Source organism: Periplaneta americana, chromosome 6, assembly GCF_040183065.1.
Source record: "Periplaneta americana isolate PAMFEO1 chromosome 6, P.americana_PAMFEO1_priV1, whole genome shotgun sequence".
NCBI lineage: Eukaryota > Metazoa > Arthropoda > Insecta > Blattodea > Blattidae > Periplaneta > Periplaneta americana.
In genome coordinates, this window is record NC_091122.1 from 1,365,649 (window position 1) to 1,384,316 (window position 18,668).

Sequence of the window (18,668 nt, forward strand, 5' to 3'; positions counted from 1 at the left end):
GCCATGAGACATCGATGTGAGGCCTGTATTCAAGCAGGAGGTGGACATTTTGAACATCTGCTGTCATGGCAACTACCTGTGGGAAGAAAACCGTTCTGGTGAATATCACTCTTTTGAAGGCCATAATTCAGAAACCAAGCATTTCCAGACACATGTTGTAATGAACTTTTTGTATTCTCTACATGTGAGGAATACATACCTGAAATTATACCCTTTATTTTTAAACACCCTGTAGAATTTGGTAGTCTACATAAGGTGCAGTTGTCAAAGTCTAAAATGTTGAATCGGTGTAAGTGCTTTGCTAGAAATTTGTGCCCTGTCTTGAGCCAAAAAGCTTTTTTGTGATTTTCAATCCATAATGTTTCTATCTTTTTTCCAAATTTTATCCTGTACTATTTCAGTTTTTTGATGTTCAAGTTACTTTTTCGTTCAGATAATATTCTTTCGATATTGTTTTAGTGCAGTTAAATGCAAGTTGATGTTTTTCTTTTTAAAAAAAATGTTATGTTTTATTTAACGCAACTGCTGAGGTTATATCAGCATTGCCGGTGTGCCAGAGTTTTGTCCCGCAGTTCTTTTACATGCCAGTAAATCTACTGACATGAGTCTGTCGCATTTAAGCACACTTAAATGCCATCGATCTGGGCTGGGATCGAACCCGAAACCTCAGGCACAGAAGGCCAGTAATGTACCAACTCGCCACCCAGGCCGACTTTTTCTTTTTAGCTTGATTCCCCTCTTCAAGTTTATTTTCATAAGCCCCACATCCACTGGAAACGGATCTTCTCATCTATTCTAGTTCATATTGCTGTTTATGTCTGTCATTGTGGAAGCATTCTAGCAAATAATGCTAAGTAAGAATATAAGTCCTTATTTGATCAGTGATTAACTTTTATATCTTCTTTACTGTGTTAACATGAGGAAATTACCTGGCTGACTAGTTTCGAACTGATGTTCTCCATTGTCCGAAGCCTCCTCATTTGAATTGTCACTGTGTCAATGCTGACTTATTCATGAGATATTCTTTCTCATTAGAGGTCGCAGTGATGTTCATAATATTTTGTTAGGATGAAAATAATATCCTAATGTGGTACTACGCATCACATAAGCCACGGACATCACTATCATAAATTCAATTTTATGCTGTTAAATGTCACATTTAAACTTACACACTTATAGTACAAAGTTATAATTTATGCCAAGCAAAATAAAGGGCAATTCCTGATAGTTGCATCCAGTATTGCCGATGTTATAGTCGATCTTTCAGGTGGTCCTGTTGCATCTGTGTAGGTGGCTGCAGAGAGCATACAGAACATACGTACTGTGCAGGCTCTGGGACAAGAGTACCAGTTCCTGGAAATCTACCTGGACAACTTAAAGGAGTCGCTGCAGTGAGTACACATACTGAGATACAAACGAAATCTATCCAGTGTAATTGTATAAGGTACGAAGTGCTGCGAAAATAAGGGCGTATAGATTTGTGAGGTGTGCAGCATTCACGAAGATAGAACTCAAGATCCGTCCTAAAACTAGGCCTACTAGTACGGTACCAGTATCTAATTCTGGAAGTACTGTCACCAGGTTTGGGTGAAGGATGAATGGGTAATGATCACAACGTCAACTATTGAAGTTTCAAGATTTATTCAAAGTTTTAGTCTACAAACTAAGTTACTGGTACTACCTAATGAACAAACAGTCGTGCTTGGGTGCACTTACGTAAATAATATACAGTACAGACAAAGATAATATATAATATTAAATATTAGATAAAATAATAACAAATAATAGGTACTGTACCAATAAAATAATAATAATAGGTGATGATGGTGATGATGATGATGATGATGATGATGATGATGATGATGATGATGATGATGATGATGATGATGAACTTTGTAAAATGGATATAATATTGTAAGCAAAAGAAAGGTAACACAAATTTATATAGGCCTATTGTGATCAAGCAGACAGTAATAATATTAGTAATAAACGTATCATGTAATGTTAATAACAATTAATGTATAAAAAATAAAACTTATCCATATAATCAATTTTACTTTATTTTTAAACTTTAGAATATTGATACCAGTATGTAGATTAGTATGTTCGGTACCTGAACAGTACGAACTTAGCCCAATTCTTTCTGTGTTTTAAACCAGCAGTTATATAACATTTAGGTTCAGCTAGAGTTGAGACATTTCTTCGTATCAATTATGAATCTCATTCGATTTTTGTGAAAATGTATTAGTAAAGTACATTATATATTGGTATCATATATTATGTGATCAATTTTTAGTAGGTACTTGAAATTCAGAATAAATTAATTCTGTAGGGTAATTAAGTGACTTATACAGACAAATTTTGATGATGTGGAAAAATTCCGTTTCAAAGATTTTATAAGGATATTCATGAATATATTCTACCAGAACATAGTATAATATTAAATAATGATTTTCCCCCTTGACAGAATTCTGCATACACCATTTGCCTAGCCTGTTACATAAATATGTTACATGTTTTGTTTATTTCATCTTAAGTTTGATCAATATACCGGGAAGTTAAGTATTTTATATATATTTATCCAAGTTTATGTTACAACAATTATGTATTTTCAAAATTTGCATCATTATCGAGTTTGAAATTTCTCAGACCATACCAGTAAGCTGTTAATTTAAAAAGCAGTTCTGTAGATTGGGTAATAAAACAATACCGGTACCGGTAAATATCTTTTAGAAGAAATGTCTGCAGTTTTTTAATGAAGCTTGTTATGAATGACATTGTATGTTGTTGGCGTCTTCAGCTGTTTCTAGTAATAGTAGATAAAATATAACAGAAGTCTTTGCTTCTTTGTAGGGAGGCCAGGAAGCAGGCTCTGTGGTTTGGACTAACATGCGCGCTCTCACAAGGTCTGGTCTACTTCATGTATGCAGTCTCCTTTCGCTTTGGCGCCTACCTCATTGAGAACAACGACATGACGGCCATTGACATCTACAGGCAAGAAATAAGTCTCTTAGCGACGTCCTGACGTAGCTGTGGAATTGATTTTTCTGAGTACTGGTACTTTCTCTCCCTCTGAACATCTTGAACTGTGTGCAGGGTGTTCTTCGCGCTGGCGTTCTCCGCGCAGTCCATAGGGCAGACCACAGCCTACATGCAAGATTACACGCGTGCACAAATTGCTGCACAGAATCTGTTTCACCTGGTAGATCACGAGCCAGACACAGTGCCAGACACCGCCAAACCTGTAAGTATGGTGTACTGCAAGGCTCAGTTCTTGTACCACTTCTGTCTTTGAGTCATACATCAGTCGTGAGAAACCAACCTTCTTTGAAGATGATATCAGTGTCTTATATGAGAAAAGATATCAATACTAGGTGGTTGCTTTTAGATAAAACAATAGATCAGTTAGTGTAATGGTTTGAAAGAAGTAGATTGATAATCTGTAAATCGAAAACCATAGCCATTTTTTCTCATCATACACGAAACAGTAACTCTGAATGTTCAGTCATAGAGTATCAAAATGAAATAATTCATTATTCTAACAACACAAAATTTTTTGGTAGACGAGCATTTAAAATGGTCCATATACCTTCAGAAACTAGGGAAGTAAAATTAAGTAAAATATGCTTTACGACTTTTGATGAGAGCATCATCTGTTGAATCCACACGCACAATGTACTTTGCATACTTTTGCTCTGTCCTAACATAAGGTATAAGCTTTCGGAGTAATTCGTCTAATGCAATACAAATATTTAAACTACAAAAGAGAGCTGTTAGAGCCATAGTTCAAGTGCCTCAAACTACCAGCTGTAAGCTATTCTTTAAAAAATTACATATTCTACTTGGCTTTTCTACTAATTCAGACAAACACCAGCACAATATAAGAAATAATGATATGGTAGTACGTAGTTTTATTGAACCTTTTAACACAACTTTATATAGAGGGAGAGAAATAATCGTCCGGCTTTAATTAAGGATGACCACGAGGATCCGGAAATTAATAGCAAATAAATATAATTAATTAAATATGAATAATGGAGTTCGACAAGGTTGTCCACCATCACCAACTTTATTTAATATTTATATAAATGAAATTATTTTAAAATGGAACCAAATCTACACATCAGGAATCAAAATAACCAGTGCTCTAACGTTAAATACCTTACTCTATGCCGATGATCAAGTCATAATTTCCAATTCAGAGGATAATTTACAAAGAGGATTGTATACATTAAATAAAATATTAAAAGATTTTGGGATGGAAATTTCAGCACAAAAATCAAAAGTAATGGCATTTTTAGGACAAGACCCAGTCAGAAGTAAGATAATACACAATAACCAATGCCTCGAACAAGTGCAAAATTTCAATTATCTGGGTTGTGAAATATCTTATCAAAATGAAAAAGATGTGAACAAGAAAATTACCAAATTTACACAAATTCTAGGAATAATAAACAATGCATTAAAAGCTAAATTAGTACACAAATCTACAAGAATAAAAATATATAATACACTAGCATTACCCACCCTTTTATACGGAAGCGAGATTTGGTCATTAAAGAAAAAAGACGTGAACAGAATCAAAGCAACGGAAATTAAATTTTTGAGGAGGACAGCAGGATATACTCTTTTAGACCGAAAAAGGAATGAAGAAATTTTAGAACAATTAGAAGTAGAGTCAGTAGAAGAAAAAATCAGCACATACAAATTCAATTGGCTAGATCATGTAAGAAGAATGGAAAATTCAAGAATCCCAAAAATTATGATGCAGTATAAACCTAGAGGACATCGTCGACCAGGAAGACCTTTAAGAAGACTGCTAGATGGGGCCGAAACAGGTCTACAGAGGCCTAATTCGTGAAGGATGATGATGATGATGATGATGAATATTGTTATAAAAATAAAATGTAATAATTAAGCAGCATTGATTATCAATTATAAAATAAAATCTTAGAAGATGACCTTAAAATTATACTTATAAATAAGATTTCATTTAAAATTAGCATATCCTTAATTAAGACCTTCTGAGTGGTATAAATGAAATTGTAAACCTGCAGGGAATCTTTAAGAATTTGCGAGATGATTTTTTGAATTTCAAAAGATGGTATTGATAATTATTTTTAAAAATGATATGTAAATTTTAGTAAAGAACTCCGAGCACCAAAAAGTAAACCTGTCACTGACCAATTGAAGAGAGGGATGTTATACTTGGCACTAAGGTAGGGAATACAAGGCTCATAAATGGCCCTCTTTTCCTGATCAACCTGATGAGCTTGGTTTAGATCTCTCTCCATGCTTATAATTGGATCTATGATAATAGCCTTTTGTTGTTGCCTGTTTATTGCTATTATATTCGCTCTTCTGTGAGAGTCGTCTTCATAAATGCAGTGGATCTCTTCATGAACTTCCCAACCCTTGTTCCGAAGAAGATAGGCGATAGCTCCACGGACTCTAATGATGCCTGTTGTTACGCAATAACTCTCCTTTCCGACAAAAGCCCAACACGTGGCCAAGAGTTTCTGTCTCGTTGCAGGCAGGTTGACGGCAACGAGTCGTGCTGAAAGCTCTGCCAGGAATGGAGCGTACTGCAGTAAGGTTGCAGGACATCTTGATTGCATTAATATATTCCAAAGACGACAAATTCTTTTTGGTGTTGACCCATGAATTGACTCTTGGATATTCTTCATAGATGACTACATCTTTCCCCTTATGAGGTAACTGACACCAGGATTCAAACGATCTCTTTCGCAATTCATCACGTAGATGTCTTCCAGTAGTTCGAGGTGTTATGCTGGCTTCAGGAATTTTCAGGCTCTTGAGAGCAGTTTTCTACTCCTCTTCAAGATTCCTGACAAGAAGGAGATGATCATCACCGACTTGTGAGAGTCGTTTACAGATGTTAAAATGCTAAATATTAGCTTCCCATTCAGCCTTAATAAGTCCTAGGCCACGTACTTTTTTAGAAGAATATAGCATGTCGTTAGGTGTATCATCAGGAAGAGATATCATTTCTTTGACAGCACTTCTAGATCTTTAGGGAAGTTGTCGGGGAGCTGATCAAGTGGAGCACATTGCAAAGGATAAATGAGCCCAGGCTATTATATTCATTCATAATCTTTAATTTTTGATCAGGCTTCAGTAATGAAGTTTGTGTACGATGTTAGGATCACGTGTTAAGTTTATTATAATAATTTTCTTTTTATCTAAGTATATTTTGTCGCGAAAATCAACTCCCAGATATCTAATGGTTTCAGATTTATCATCAATATTGCCGGTCTTCAAGCCTACCAAATTATTTTGAAGAAATTTCTGTATACCAAAAATTTAATGAAGGTTTTAATTAAAAATTGTTTTTACAGTGTTAATGAATTTATTGAAAATTGCCATGTCGAACTACAAAAAGAGCAGCTTACTAAAAAAAAAATAAACTCTCTTTTCAAGGTTCTGACTTCAAGACGAGACAATTGCTGCCTTAAAAAACGTGAATTGCTCCTGGACAGGTTTTACGACCCCAGCCTGCATTTACAAAATGACTAGCACAGTCTGGTGTTCTGAGAAGTTGTCATTAATGTGAATTGTTAATTTTGGAATTATTTATATGTTGTAATAAAAATGTGTCCCATGTGTATGAACGCAGGAGATCCAGGGGCATATCACCTTCAGTGGAGTGCACTTCCACTATCCCAACAGGCCCGCTGCGCCAGTGCTACGAGGCTTCAGTTTGGAGGTGCAGCCCGGACAGACGGTGGCGCTGGTGGGCGCGTCTGGCTGCGGCAAGAGCACTGTGGTCGCTCTGCTGCAGAAGTTCTACGTGCCCGACGAGGGCTGCATCGTAAGTTCCAAGCAGATGGAATGAATTCAGATCTGTTATTTTCTCTAAATTCCCCACTAATGTCAGTGTACTTCCTCTTACATTTCCCGCGCTCAAACTTACAAACAACTGCCAATAAACTCCAATTAGTTACCGGTCAAAAAGTTTGTCACAGTATGTTTTGAAAATGTATGATACCGGTACCGGCACCTGGAATTGGATAAAAATTTGAAGCATTGTAACAAAATTAACATTCCTCGTTTTGGTTAGGGATTAGTTTTCCCTCTCACTGAATCATTGTTAATTTCTGATTAATAATCATATGAAAGTATTGCCGTCATTTTGAAACGCGGTGTAAATACAGAACATTCAGTTTAAAAGAGCACTCGTTATTGGCAGCTATAGCATGTGCCTCTATTTCAAAGCATTTTTCCACAATAATGGATTGTTGCATGCTTACTAATTATGACAATTATACATATGACGTAGGAATATATATTACTACTACAAACAAAGTATATATACATAATTATGTAGTCTTCAATGTACTGTCCTATTTTAAACTGAACTCATTAGATACATACATAAAACATCAGATACCAGTCACCTTCACATAACCCTGCCATCGGTCCCTATCCTGAGCAGATTAATCCAGTCCCTAGCATCACATCCCACCTCTCTCAAATCCATTTTAATATTATCCTCCCATCTACGTCTCGATATCTATATGCATTTCTGGATTCACCCATACGTTCTACACACCCTGCCCATCTCAAACTCTGGATGTAACGTTCCTAATTATAACCTCTCTGTTTTCCTGGACTTTCCTAATGGCATATTCTAGAGTTAAAAAGTAAAGGTGATAGTGCATCTCCTTGCTTTAGCCCGCAGTGAATTGGAAAAGATCAGATAAAAACTGGTCTATACGGACTCTGCTGTAAGTTTCACTGAGACACATTTTAATTAATCAAATTAATTTTTTGGGAATACCAAATTCAGTAAGAATATTATATAAACCTTCTCTCTTAACTAAGTCACATGTCTTTTTTTAAATCTATGCATAACTGATGTACTGTGTCCTTATACTCTCATTTTTTTTTCCAATATCTGTCGAACACAAAATATCTTATCAATAGTCGATCTATTACACATAAAACCACATTGATGATCCCCAAAAATTTCATCTACATATGGAATTAATCTTCTCAAAAGAATATTGGACAAAAGTTTGTACGATATAAATAAAAGTGATATTCCTCGAAAGTTATACAGTTAGTCTTTTCCACTTTCTTAAAAATAGGTACAGTTATGGACTCCTTCCATTATTCTGATACAATTTCTTTTTCCCAAATAGCAAGTACAAGTTTATAACTTTCGCTAGATAATGCACTTCTACCCTCTTGTATTAATTCTGCTGGAATTTCATTGATACCTGGAGACTTGTACTTTTTCAGATTTTCTATCGCAATTTCGACTTCAGAAAGTGTGGGTTCAGGTATAAATGGCTCAGCAGTTTGTATTTGAATTTCGTCTCGATCATTTCTATTTGGCCTATTTACATTTAGTAGTTGCCCAAAATAGTTTTTCCATCTGTTCAAGATTGAATGAGAGTCTGCAAGCAAGTCACCATTCTCATCCTTGATCACGTTTACCCTTGCTTGATATCCTTCCTTAAATTCCGTTATGCATTTATACAAATTTCTAATTTTTTTATTCTTACTATTTGTTTCTACCTCATTTAGTTTTTCTAGTTTTTCCTTCAAGTAATCTTTTTTTTTTTTTTTTTTTTTTATATGACTTTCTTCCCATCTTTCATTGAGATAATTATCTCTATTTGTCTGCATTAGTTCCTGTAAAAATTTCAATTTTGCCTGTTTCCTACTTTCTACTACCATGCAACAATCTTCACCAAACACGGTTTCTTTTTCTTAGTTTCATAACAACTGAAATTTTGATATTATCTCTGATATTTTCCCACATGCTATTAATATCTGATTCATCCTCAACTTCGTCGGAACTTCCTAAAGCAGCAAATTTATTTGAAATTTCGACTTGATAAGGTTGCTTAGTTTCTTTGTCTTTTAATTTCGGAATATTGAATTTCCTAATATTAACTTGTTGCTCTACTCACTTAGCTACTGATAGTCTTTCTCTTAATTTTTCAATTACCAAATTATGGGCAGAATCATAGTCTGCTCCTCTGAAGAATCGAATGTCTACTATACTAGTATGTCTCCGTTTATCTCTCAAGATGTGATCTATTTGGTTGTGTGTCAATCCATCTGGAGAAGTCCAAGTATAGGCCTATTTATGTATATCCCTATGGGGGAATTTTGTACTTTTGACAATTAAATTTTTTGATGATGCAAAGTTGACTAATCTAACTCCATTATTATTACTAGTTACATGTAGGCTCTCTTTTCCAATAGTCGGTTTAAAAATATTCTCCCGTCCTACTTCAGTAATGAAATCCACCAATAAAATTTTCATGTGATATCTGGGTAACTGACCAAAAGTATGTTCCAATTCCTCATAGAAGCTATCCTTTATATGGTCGTCTTTCTCTTCTGTAGGGGCGTGAGCACTTACAACTATGATATCGCACCATCTACCGTGAAGTACTAAATATGATTACTTGTCATTGATAAATTCGACCTTTTTTACTGCTGATTTTATTCTTTTATGAATAAAGAATCCTATTCCAAAGCAGCTATTCTATCAATCATCTCTAAACACACACCTTCATCTCAAACAGCAGAAATAACTAAAATGCTCTCTCAATTAATATCACTCAATAAAAGAATTGTATTCCAATGGATACCATCCCATTGTGGAATCCTGGGAAACGAGAATGCGGATGCTTTAGCAAAGAAGGGCAGCACTGCTACTTACAGACCTGTTACTAAATCTACGTATTACTCTGTGAAGAGATTTATTAAATCTACATACTTAGACTTCAACAAACAAAATTTGATAACTCAATCCCAAGGGAAAAAATGGAACTCCCTGCATCAAAATCCACAGTTAATTCCCGATTTACCACGAAAATCGTCTGTAGCTGCATTTAGATTGGCAACAGGCCATGATTGTTTGGCCAAACACCTGCATAGAATTGGAATATATCAGTCCCCTAACTGGCCATTGTGCAACTCAAACCAAGAAATGGATTCGGAACACCTCAAAATCTGTGCTTCAGTGGCTAGTCATGATAATATCTTTGAAAAATATTGGAGTGCAAGAGGTCAAATGACTTTATTGTCAAACGCCTGGCATTAGAAAACAACAGCAACATTCCTAATTTATGATCATATTTTCCTTTCCATAGTACAACAAATAATCTCCTATTGGTGATATGCCATTCCCATCTAACATGACCTCCTGTACTCCCACGAAGTCTATTCTAAATCTAGCTAGTTCTTTTGCTACTAATGTTACCCCTCCTGTTCTATGACATTCCAAGTACTACTAAATCTCATAACATTATCCCTTTGTTGTGGTCATGCCAAAGAATCAGTCCCATTCCGAGACTAATGTTGAGGTTTCGTAACAAGCTCTTTTTAACGATGATGGCTTGTTAGCCCTTCGTTCAGCCCCCAAGCTGGAGGACCGTCTTTATAGGCTGTCCGCGACTGCTTAATCAATATATTCGCAGCTACCCTCCATATCTGGAGGCCGTCTCCTCTGCAACCTGAGGATGCACCATGCCGTGATGATAGGGATCCACAATACATGAGGATTGTAACTACTTGGACATGGGTTCTTATATGAAAATGGTTCATATTGATGACCTCTACCACCCCTAAAAATTGTAACGAAGTTACGTTGCACCGTGTATGTGAAATTCCAGTTGCTTGTGGTACACTCAAACACCCCTGAGGTAGCCTTGAGTCGATGGATGTTCTCCATGAGTGTGAATGCTTGCAGACGGTGGATGGGCACGACCTGTGCAGCATAGAAGCCAACCACTTGCGCAGACACATAGGAGTGGTTACCCAAGAACCCATATTGTTTGACTGCTCGCTGCGTGAAAACATCGCATATGGCTCGGAGGAACCCGTGGGCATGAATGACATTGTAGAAGCAGCCCGCAAGGCTGACATCCACGAGTTCATCTCGAGCTTGCCACAGGTACGTGCTCTTCATTGTCGCTGTACAAGCTGGAAGAATTTTAATATAATTTATCATTTCATTCTAAATAATGGATCACTTATTAATATAATACAGAATTAAATAGTATGGGTCCCGCGCCATGGCGTCGCGGTCTAAGGCATCCCGCCTAGGACTCGCGTTACGGAATGCGCGCTGGTTCGAGTCCTCATGGGGGAAGAAATTTTCTCATGAAATTTGGGCCAGTGTATGGGACCGGTGTCCACCCAGCATCGTGATGCACTTGGGGAGCTACGATAGGTAGCGAAATCCGGTTGCGAATACTAGTTATAACGGGTGGGGGGATCATCGTGCTAACCACACGATATCTCTATTCTGGTTGGATGATCGTCCACCTCTGCTTCGGCATGTGGGCGTGAGGCCAGCAGCCGGCTGGTCGGTCTAGGCCCTTCACGGGCTGTAGCGCCACGGATTATTATTAATAATATGGATCCAATTAAAATTCACAAAGTGACTAAGAAATAAAATTCTAATTGTCTTATGCCATGTTACAAATTAAGATGATCTTACAAATTCTGATGAATGTAGTTGATATATAAATTAAGAGATAGTTGTTATCTTGTAAGTAATGACTTGTGCAGGGCTACGACACGCTGGCAGGACACCACACAGGGCTGTCACAGCTGTCAGGAGGACAGAAGCAGCGCATCGCCATTGCACGTGCGCTTGTGCGCAACCCCCGCATCCTGCTTCTCGATGAAGCCACGTCTGCACTGGACGCCACATGCGAACAGGGGAGTTAACTCTTAGTCTGCTGCATTGAGGTGGGAGAGTTGCTAGCTGTGTTCTGATTATAAGTGTTGCCAACGTAACAATTTTAAACATATCGTGTTATTAACTATAGTTGTTTTTTTGAAAGATGGGACATGACAGGAGCGTTGCGATCGGAAAAACAACTGAATGTCACATAGCGTGGTAGGCTTGTTGCTATGGTAACAACGATTGAGTTGCCAAACTTACAGTTCCCACGTGGCGAGTGCTTAATAGCTCTCTTGGCGACATTTGTTGTGCACACATTGGTACGTTTCGTCTTTGATTCTCTGTCGATTTTTATATTGTTTTCTTACCTTCGCGTCAATTGTCAATGAATGTTTTAACGTCAGCCATCTTCACGACAATTGCTGGCTTCCATCAGCTGGCAGCGTGGTAGTCCACATTGGCAACATGGCACTGTAGTTCCAAGCTCGCCCACTTAGCTGTCATGTCCCATCTTTCAAAAAAACAAGTATAATGCTGAGTTCTTGGCAAAAAAGCCATTAATCTTCCCATTATTGAACATAATGATTGACAACTTTTACTTCATAGGTCCATTTTGAACCCCATGCTTATTTATTTGATATGAGAGTCAAATACACAGTTTTACATTACATGGCTTCCAATTTACCACGAAAATCGTCTGTAGCTGCATTTAGATTGGCAACAGGCCATGATTGTTTGGCCAAATACCTGCATAGAATTGGAATATATCAGTTCCCTAACTGCCCATTGTGCAACTCAAACCAAGAAATGGATTCGGAACACCTCAAAATCTGTGCTTCAGTGGCTGGCCATGATAATATCTTTGGAAAATATTGGAATGCAAGAGGTCAAATGACTTTATTGTCAAACGCCTGGCATTAGAAAACAACAACAACAACAACAACAACATTACATGGCTTATTTATATAAGACATTATCCATTTTGGGCCCGCCTTGAGCAATAGAACATTTTTACGGACATATGCACAAGAACGAAAAAACACCACCAACTTAACTGTCATAATAATAAATTGTTGTCCAAGAGGAAAACTGCCGCCAGCTTGAACAATGCGTTCAGCATTCAGCAGCTGTGTACCTACTGTTGGTTTTTGTGAATATTTGCTTCGCCACATTTATTATGGTATGGGGTCCATTTTGGTCCAGATTTTTTAACAGTATTTCCGTAAGTGGGAGGAGAGAATTATTTTCAGTATATATATTTATCTTAGGGCGGCCAGGTAGCTCAGTTGGTAGAGCAGCTGGCTACGGACTGGAAGGTCCGGGGTTCGATCCCAGGTGGTGACAAGATTTTTTTCTCGTTGCCAAACTTTCAGAACAGCCCCGAGGTTCACTCAGCCTCCTATAAAATTGAGTACCGGGTCTTGCCCGGGGGTAAAAGGCGGTCAGAGCGTGGTGCCGACCACACGACTAATTCTAGTGATGAGGTCATGGAAAGCATGGGGCTCTACCTCCATGCCCCCCAAGTGCCTTCATGGCATGTTACGGGGATACCTTTACCTTTTTTTTTATATATTTATCTTAGTGCAATTACTTACTTACTGGCTTTTAAGGAACCCGGAGGTTCATTGCCGCCCTCACATAAGCCCGCCATTGGTCCCTATCCTAAGAAAGATTAATCCATTCTCTAACATCATATCCCACCTCCCTCAAATCCATTTTAATATTATCTTCCCATCTACGTCTCGGCCTCCCTAAAGGTTTTTTTTCCCTCCAACCTCCCAACTAACACTCTGTATGCATTTCTGGATTCGCCCATACGTGCTACATGCCCTGCCCATCTCAAGCGTCTGGATTTAATGTTCCTAATTATGTCAGATGAAAAATAAAATACGTGCAGTTCTGCGTTGTGTAACTTTCTCCATTCTCCTGTAACTTCATCACTCTTAGCCCCAAATATTTTCCTAAGCATCTTATTTTCAAACACCCTTAACCTCTGTTCTTATCTCAAAGTGAGAGTCCAAGTTTCACAACCATAAAGAACAATCGGTAATGTAACTGTTTTATAAATTCTAACTTTCAGATTTTTTGACAGCAGACTGGATGATAAAAGCTTTTCAACCGAATAATAACAGGCATTTCCCATATTTATTCTGCGTTTAATTTCCTCCCGAGTATCATTTATATTTGTTACTCGTGCTCCAAGATATTTGAACTTCTCCGCCTCTTCAAAGGATAAATTTCCAATTTTTATATTTCCATTTCGTACAATATTCTCGTCACGAGACATAATCATATACTTTGTCTTTTCGGGATTTACTTCCAAACTTATCTCTTTACTTGCTTCCAGTAAAATTCCCGCATTTTCCGTAATCGTTTGTGGGTTTTCTCCTAACATATTCACGTCATCCGCATAGACAAGCAGCTGATGTAACCCGTTCAATTCCAAACCCTCTCTGTATTTGAAGGATTCGTAACTAGCTGTTTTTTTTACGATGATGGGTTGTTAGCCCTTAGTGTAATTAAGGCATAGAAAATATAACACAAGATAGGAGTTCAAGATTTCAATAAAATTTCAAAGAACGTAGTACCTAGTGGGGTCCAGAGCAATGCTAGAGGGTTAAATCACGTGCTTTCCTCTTGTAGGAGAGTGATGTAGCAAAAAGTATAACCGTTTTAATGTAGTTTATGTTATGTCACCTACAAGCAACCCCCCGAACTGTTTGGAGGACCACACCTGGCTGTTGGTTAGCTGGGAGGATTGTCAGACAACTCCATCGACCATATCCCCTCTTCACCACTTACGGACGCTTATGCATACTATGGCAGGTCAGCATGCTGACATGGCGTTTCTTTCATTTTTGATGGAACAGTTATACCGATAAAATTTTTCACAAGAGAAATTTAGAACTTCATAGTTAAGCCACCTTTGAGTGAAACAATACAGTACTCAAATTTGTAACACATATTCTTGAGGAATGTAAGATTATTTGTAGGAAATCTTAGCTGCTTAGAGCCAAAGCTGGCTGATATATTACATTTCCAATTCCAATCCATAAAATTTTACGAAATTTATTTACCTTGTTTTTACCGCTTGTTCTTCATTGAATAACATGTGATTATTTTACAAAAAAAAAAAAGTCAATTATTTCCGACTGCTTGCTTCTAAGGAATAAGCCATGCCCTCAAATTGTGATAACTGTTCCATAATTTGTTCAGTTACATCATGGTGCATTATGAAGTGTTTCACTCTTTTAAGGGAACGCACAGTTGAAATTACTAAATCTTACAGTTTTCATTTTTTTTCTCAAAGACCAAGGACACCAGAATAAAATTATGTGACACGTTTCCTTATTAAGATGCAATAAAGGGCAGAAATTTTTTTCAACGTGATTTTCTTTAATTTTCGACGTGTGGAACCATTTATATATTAATTTAATTAATTTATATATAAATGGTTCCACACGTCGAAAATTAAAGAAAATCACGTTGAAAAAAATTCCTGCCCTATATTGCATCTTAATAAGGAAACTTGTCACATAATTTTATTTTGGTGTCCTTGGTCTTTGAGAAAAAAAATGAAAACTGTAAGATTTAGTAATTTCACCTGTGCATTCCCTTAAAGCACTAACAGCATCAGTAAAAGACACAAGCTTGTTGGAGGAAAGTCTGGAAAGCTTCCAATTTTCACGAATTTCAAAGTAGGCTGTGTCTTAAAGCAAAATTGATTTCGAACGTATAAATGACGTTTCATATGTCCTGGGATGTAAAATACCATCGTATAAGTGTAAAAACAAATAAACGAGAAACGTATATCCAAACTAAATCAATGTGGAACCTCAGAAGAAAACAAATGTGTGAAACATGCGAAAGGAGTTTTACCGCAACACTAAGAAGAAAATAAAAGTTGCAGAACCCAACATGACGCAGTAGTGAAGTAGTCAGTAACGTGCTTCTATTGTGCAGGTGGTGCAGCGAGCTCTGGACAATGCGCGGCAGGGACGCACATGCATCGTCATTGCGCACCGGCTGTCTACCATTCAGAATGCAGACAGCATCGCCATGGTGCACCGGGGCCGTGTAGCGGAGTTCGGGCCCCACGAGCAGCTCATGCAGAAGCGAGGGCGCTACTACGACCTCGTCAAGGGGCAGGAGCTGTAGTTCACATTGTACAATAAATTGTTTATGTTTGATTGTTACAAAATATATTTATTAACACTTGGGTTTGATTTTTATACACATTTCCCATTTGTGTAAGCTGCACCTGAAATTCCAGTTACATCACTGCCAATAGTGTAGTGTAGTGTAGTGTATTTATTAGCTGTCATTTTAGCAAAAGCCATTGATATTTTCAAAGTACAAGTGTAAAGTTACGTACTAAAATAAATAATATTACCACTAAAGATAGAAACTTTCTTTAAGGGGAGAGGATGGTGTTTTTTGAAACTTTTTTCCTATTTGGTGTAAAATATTAATTTTTTGTATGTAGAGAGCTCATAGCTGTGGCAACTCAACCAAATAAAGATATTTTGAAAAAAATTATTTGGGGGCCTAAATTTGATAAAAATATACCCAATGCAGGATTTTACTAAAGCTGATATATCTAAACCGTTTTTAAAGATGGATTCAAACAGTTTTTTGCAATGTATTTCCAAAAGCATGCTCTACAAACTGTCTGTAACAGAATTTTGATATTATTCCCTACCTTTGTAAAATAAACAATTAAGATTTAATAACAATTTTCTGATTTCCTTTCTTGCAAACAAACGGACGTATTTTTAAAATGAAATCAATTAACAAACTTCTGTTACAGAGAAAAGTTTCCTAATAGTCTAAAGAACGTGTGTTCTAAATTTCATGCGTGTATCTTTAACAGTTCAGAAATTATACCCATTTTTGTCCGGCAGTGTAGCAAAAAAAATGAAGTTACTGAAAACCGATAAAAGTGGGCATCTGATTTAAAAATCCATAACGCAGGAAGTTTAAAAATGGCGACTCAACATCCCATAAGGGCACAAATACCCACAAAATAGTATGCTATGCATTCCACACATATCACAGAGTATTTTAAAGATTTTTTTTAATTTACTCATTTTTCACTAAAAAAGTACCATCCTCTCCCCTTAAACACTCCTTAGGACTTCCTATTATGAGTCAGGGTTAGATGGATCCTGTAGAATGAGATGTGCCTCTCTGCCTGCCTGCCTGCCTGCCTGCTATTTTTATGATAACTCTTGGTAATATGACCTCATTCAGTTTATTACTATTTCCTTACACAAAGATTCCACACCTTAACATGCTATGAAGAAAAGCAAAACACTTCCTAGGTTTGTATCTTTATATTTCGTTTAATTTTTGTTTTAAATTTTGTTGTAATAATTTCGGATGTAAAAATATGTGTTATAAATAGTCGGCGAGAGGACCTACTAAAAGGAGGATATAAAATATTCACTCATAATGTTCTGCCTAAAGGCAGGTCTTTCACTGCAAATCCAGCATTCTCCAATCCTTCTTATTTTCTGTCTTCCTCTTAGACTCCGCATATATCTTAGTGTCACATATCATCTGATATGAGGGAGTCAAAGCAAAGGGGTATAAGTGCACGTAAGTTATTTGTGAGAAATGTGGTTGAAAGTACTTGAGATGTCGTAAATTCCGTGAAATTTTTTATTTTCCATTTTAGTGTGTGATATGGTTAATAGATGTGTCCCTTTGCCACTGTTGTTGTTCAGTCAACTGCCTGAAGACGGGTCTTAACATCACAAGTGATACCAAAAAGGCACTACTTATGAGGCAACTGGGCCAGGAGATAAAAGGGTAGGTTGGCCAATTCCTTTCTCCCTCCATTGCATACATCACAACTGTTTGTATGCATCTGAAGTCTGGCTAGTGCAGTATGTTTTCTGTCCCTTTCCCTTTTTTCTGAGCCTACAATCGGATCCTTTAAGGTAACTAGACACCCCTCTACACTAAAAACCAAATTGTTTATCTTAATTTTGTCCTTTATATGTCTCGCGAATTGTTCATTTCTTCGTGCTGCTTTAAGAAAAGTGATTAAAACTCTTCTTCTTCTTCTTCTTCTTCTTCTTCGTAGCTCCAGTCATTATCTATTCTGATCGTTGTGTTCCCTAGCATTTTTCTATTCTTCATATCCTCTCCTTCATAACCACGCTCTTAAATTTGACTAATATTGGTCTAACTTGTTCTGAATTTTGTATTTGCTTCTTTCCTACTCTAAATCCTTCCTGTACTTGTTCCTCACTCATGTCCATACCAAACACTCCCAACACACTCGTAATATATATCGATACTCTGTTCTCTCTCCTTTTTTTCTATTCCGAAAAACAAGTTTTTTTCTCCTCTTTTCGTCCTCAAAGTGATCCCATTTATTATTTTTTTTAATTTTGTTTTCCAGTTGAATTTCTTCTATCTTCTTCCTTAGCTCTGCCGTGCTCTCCTTCATTGTCATTAGGTCTTGTTCCACTGTACCTACCGTCCTCCATTTCACTATTACGCACAAATATTCACTGATTTAACATAGGTCGACGCATTGGCTACAAGTTACTATCCCCCGACTTGCATAAAACGATTCAACTTCACATTCAATTTTAAGCATTCAAACAATGCATGCAATAGCGAATGAAACGAATTCAGTTGTGCATGCATAGGGCATGTGGCAATTGAAAGCTGCTCCTTGCTGGTGGATATTTTGTGCAGTTTTCATTCAACAGTAGCATGCAGCGAGCAGTTGCTTGTTTCAGGTGGCCGTGAATAAGCTGAAATTGTTTTGATTGGTGATGGTGGACCTTTTAAACCAAGTACGATTAGCTTCAGTGAAGATTATCGCAAATAAGAGTGCCTATGGAGTGTTCACAAGAACAATTAGGCCTAAGTATTAGATTCATATTTCATATTATAGAGTTAGTGAAGATGATGTTCAACACTGCGCACCATGTAGATGCAAAATCTGCATGCAGCTTTGTCTTGGTCTGGT

At 37.1% G+C, this 18,668-nt stretch overlaps 1 protein-coding gene across 7 annotated transcripts in view; it reads left to right on the plus strand.

Annotated features, from left to right (window-relative positions):
* Positions 1 to 15,896, plus strand: part of LOC138700874 (ATP-dependent translocase ABCB1-like) — a 73,204-nt gene extending 57,308 nt beyond the window's left edge. For all 7 annotated transcript variants that reach the window (XM_069827258.1, XM_069827260.1, XM_069827262.1 and 4 more), the window contains 7 exons: positions 1,291 to 1,391; positions 2,854 to 2,994; positions 3,097 to 3,244; positions 6,638 to 6,832; positions 10,736 to 10,939; positions 11,560 to 11,709; positions 15,638 to 15,896. In XM_069827258.1, the coding sequence (XP_069683359.1) occupies positions 1,291 to 1,391; positions 2,854 to 2,994; positions 3,097 to 3,244; positions 6,638 to 6,832; positions 10,736 to 10,939; positions 11,560 to 11,709; positions 15,638 to 15,835 (1,137 nt within the window). In that variant the 3' untranslated portion in view covers positions 15,836 to 15,896. The remainder of the gene's footprint in view (positions 1 to 1,290; positions 1,392 to 2,853; positions 2,995 to 3,096; positions 3,245 to 6,637; positions 6,833 to 10,735; positions 10,940 to 11,559; positions 11,710 to 15,637) is intronic.
* Positions 15,897 to 18,668: the final 2,772 nt, after the last annotated feature.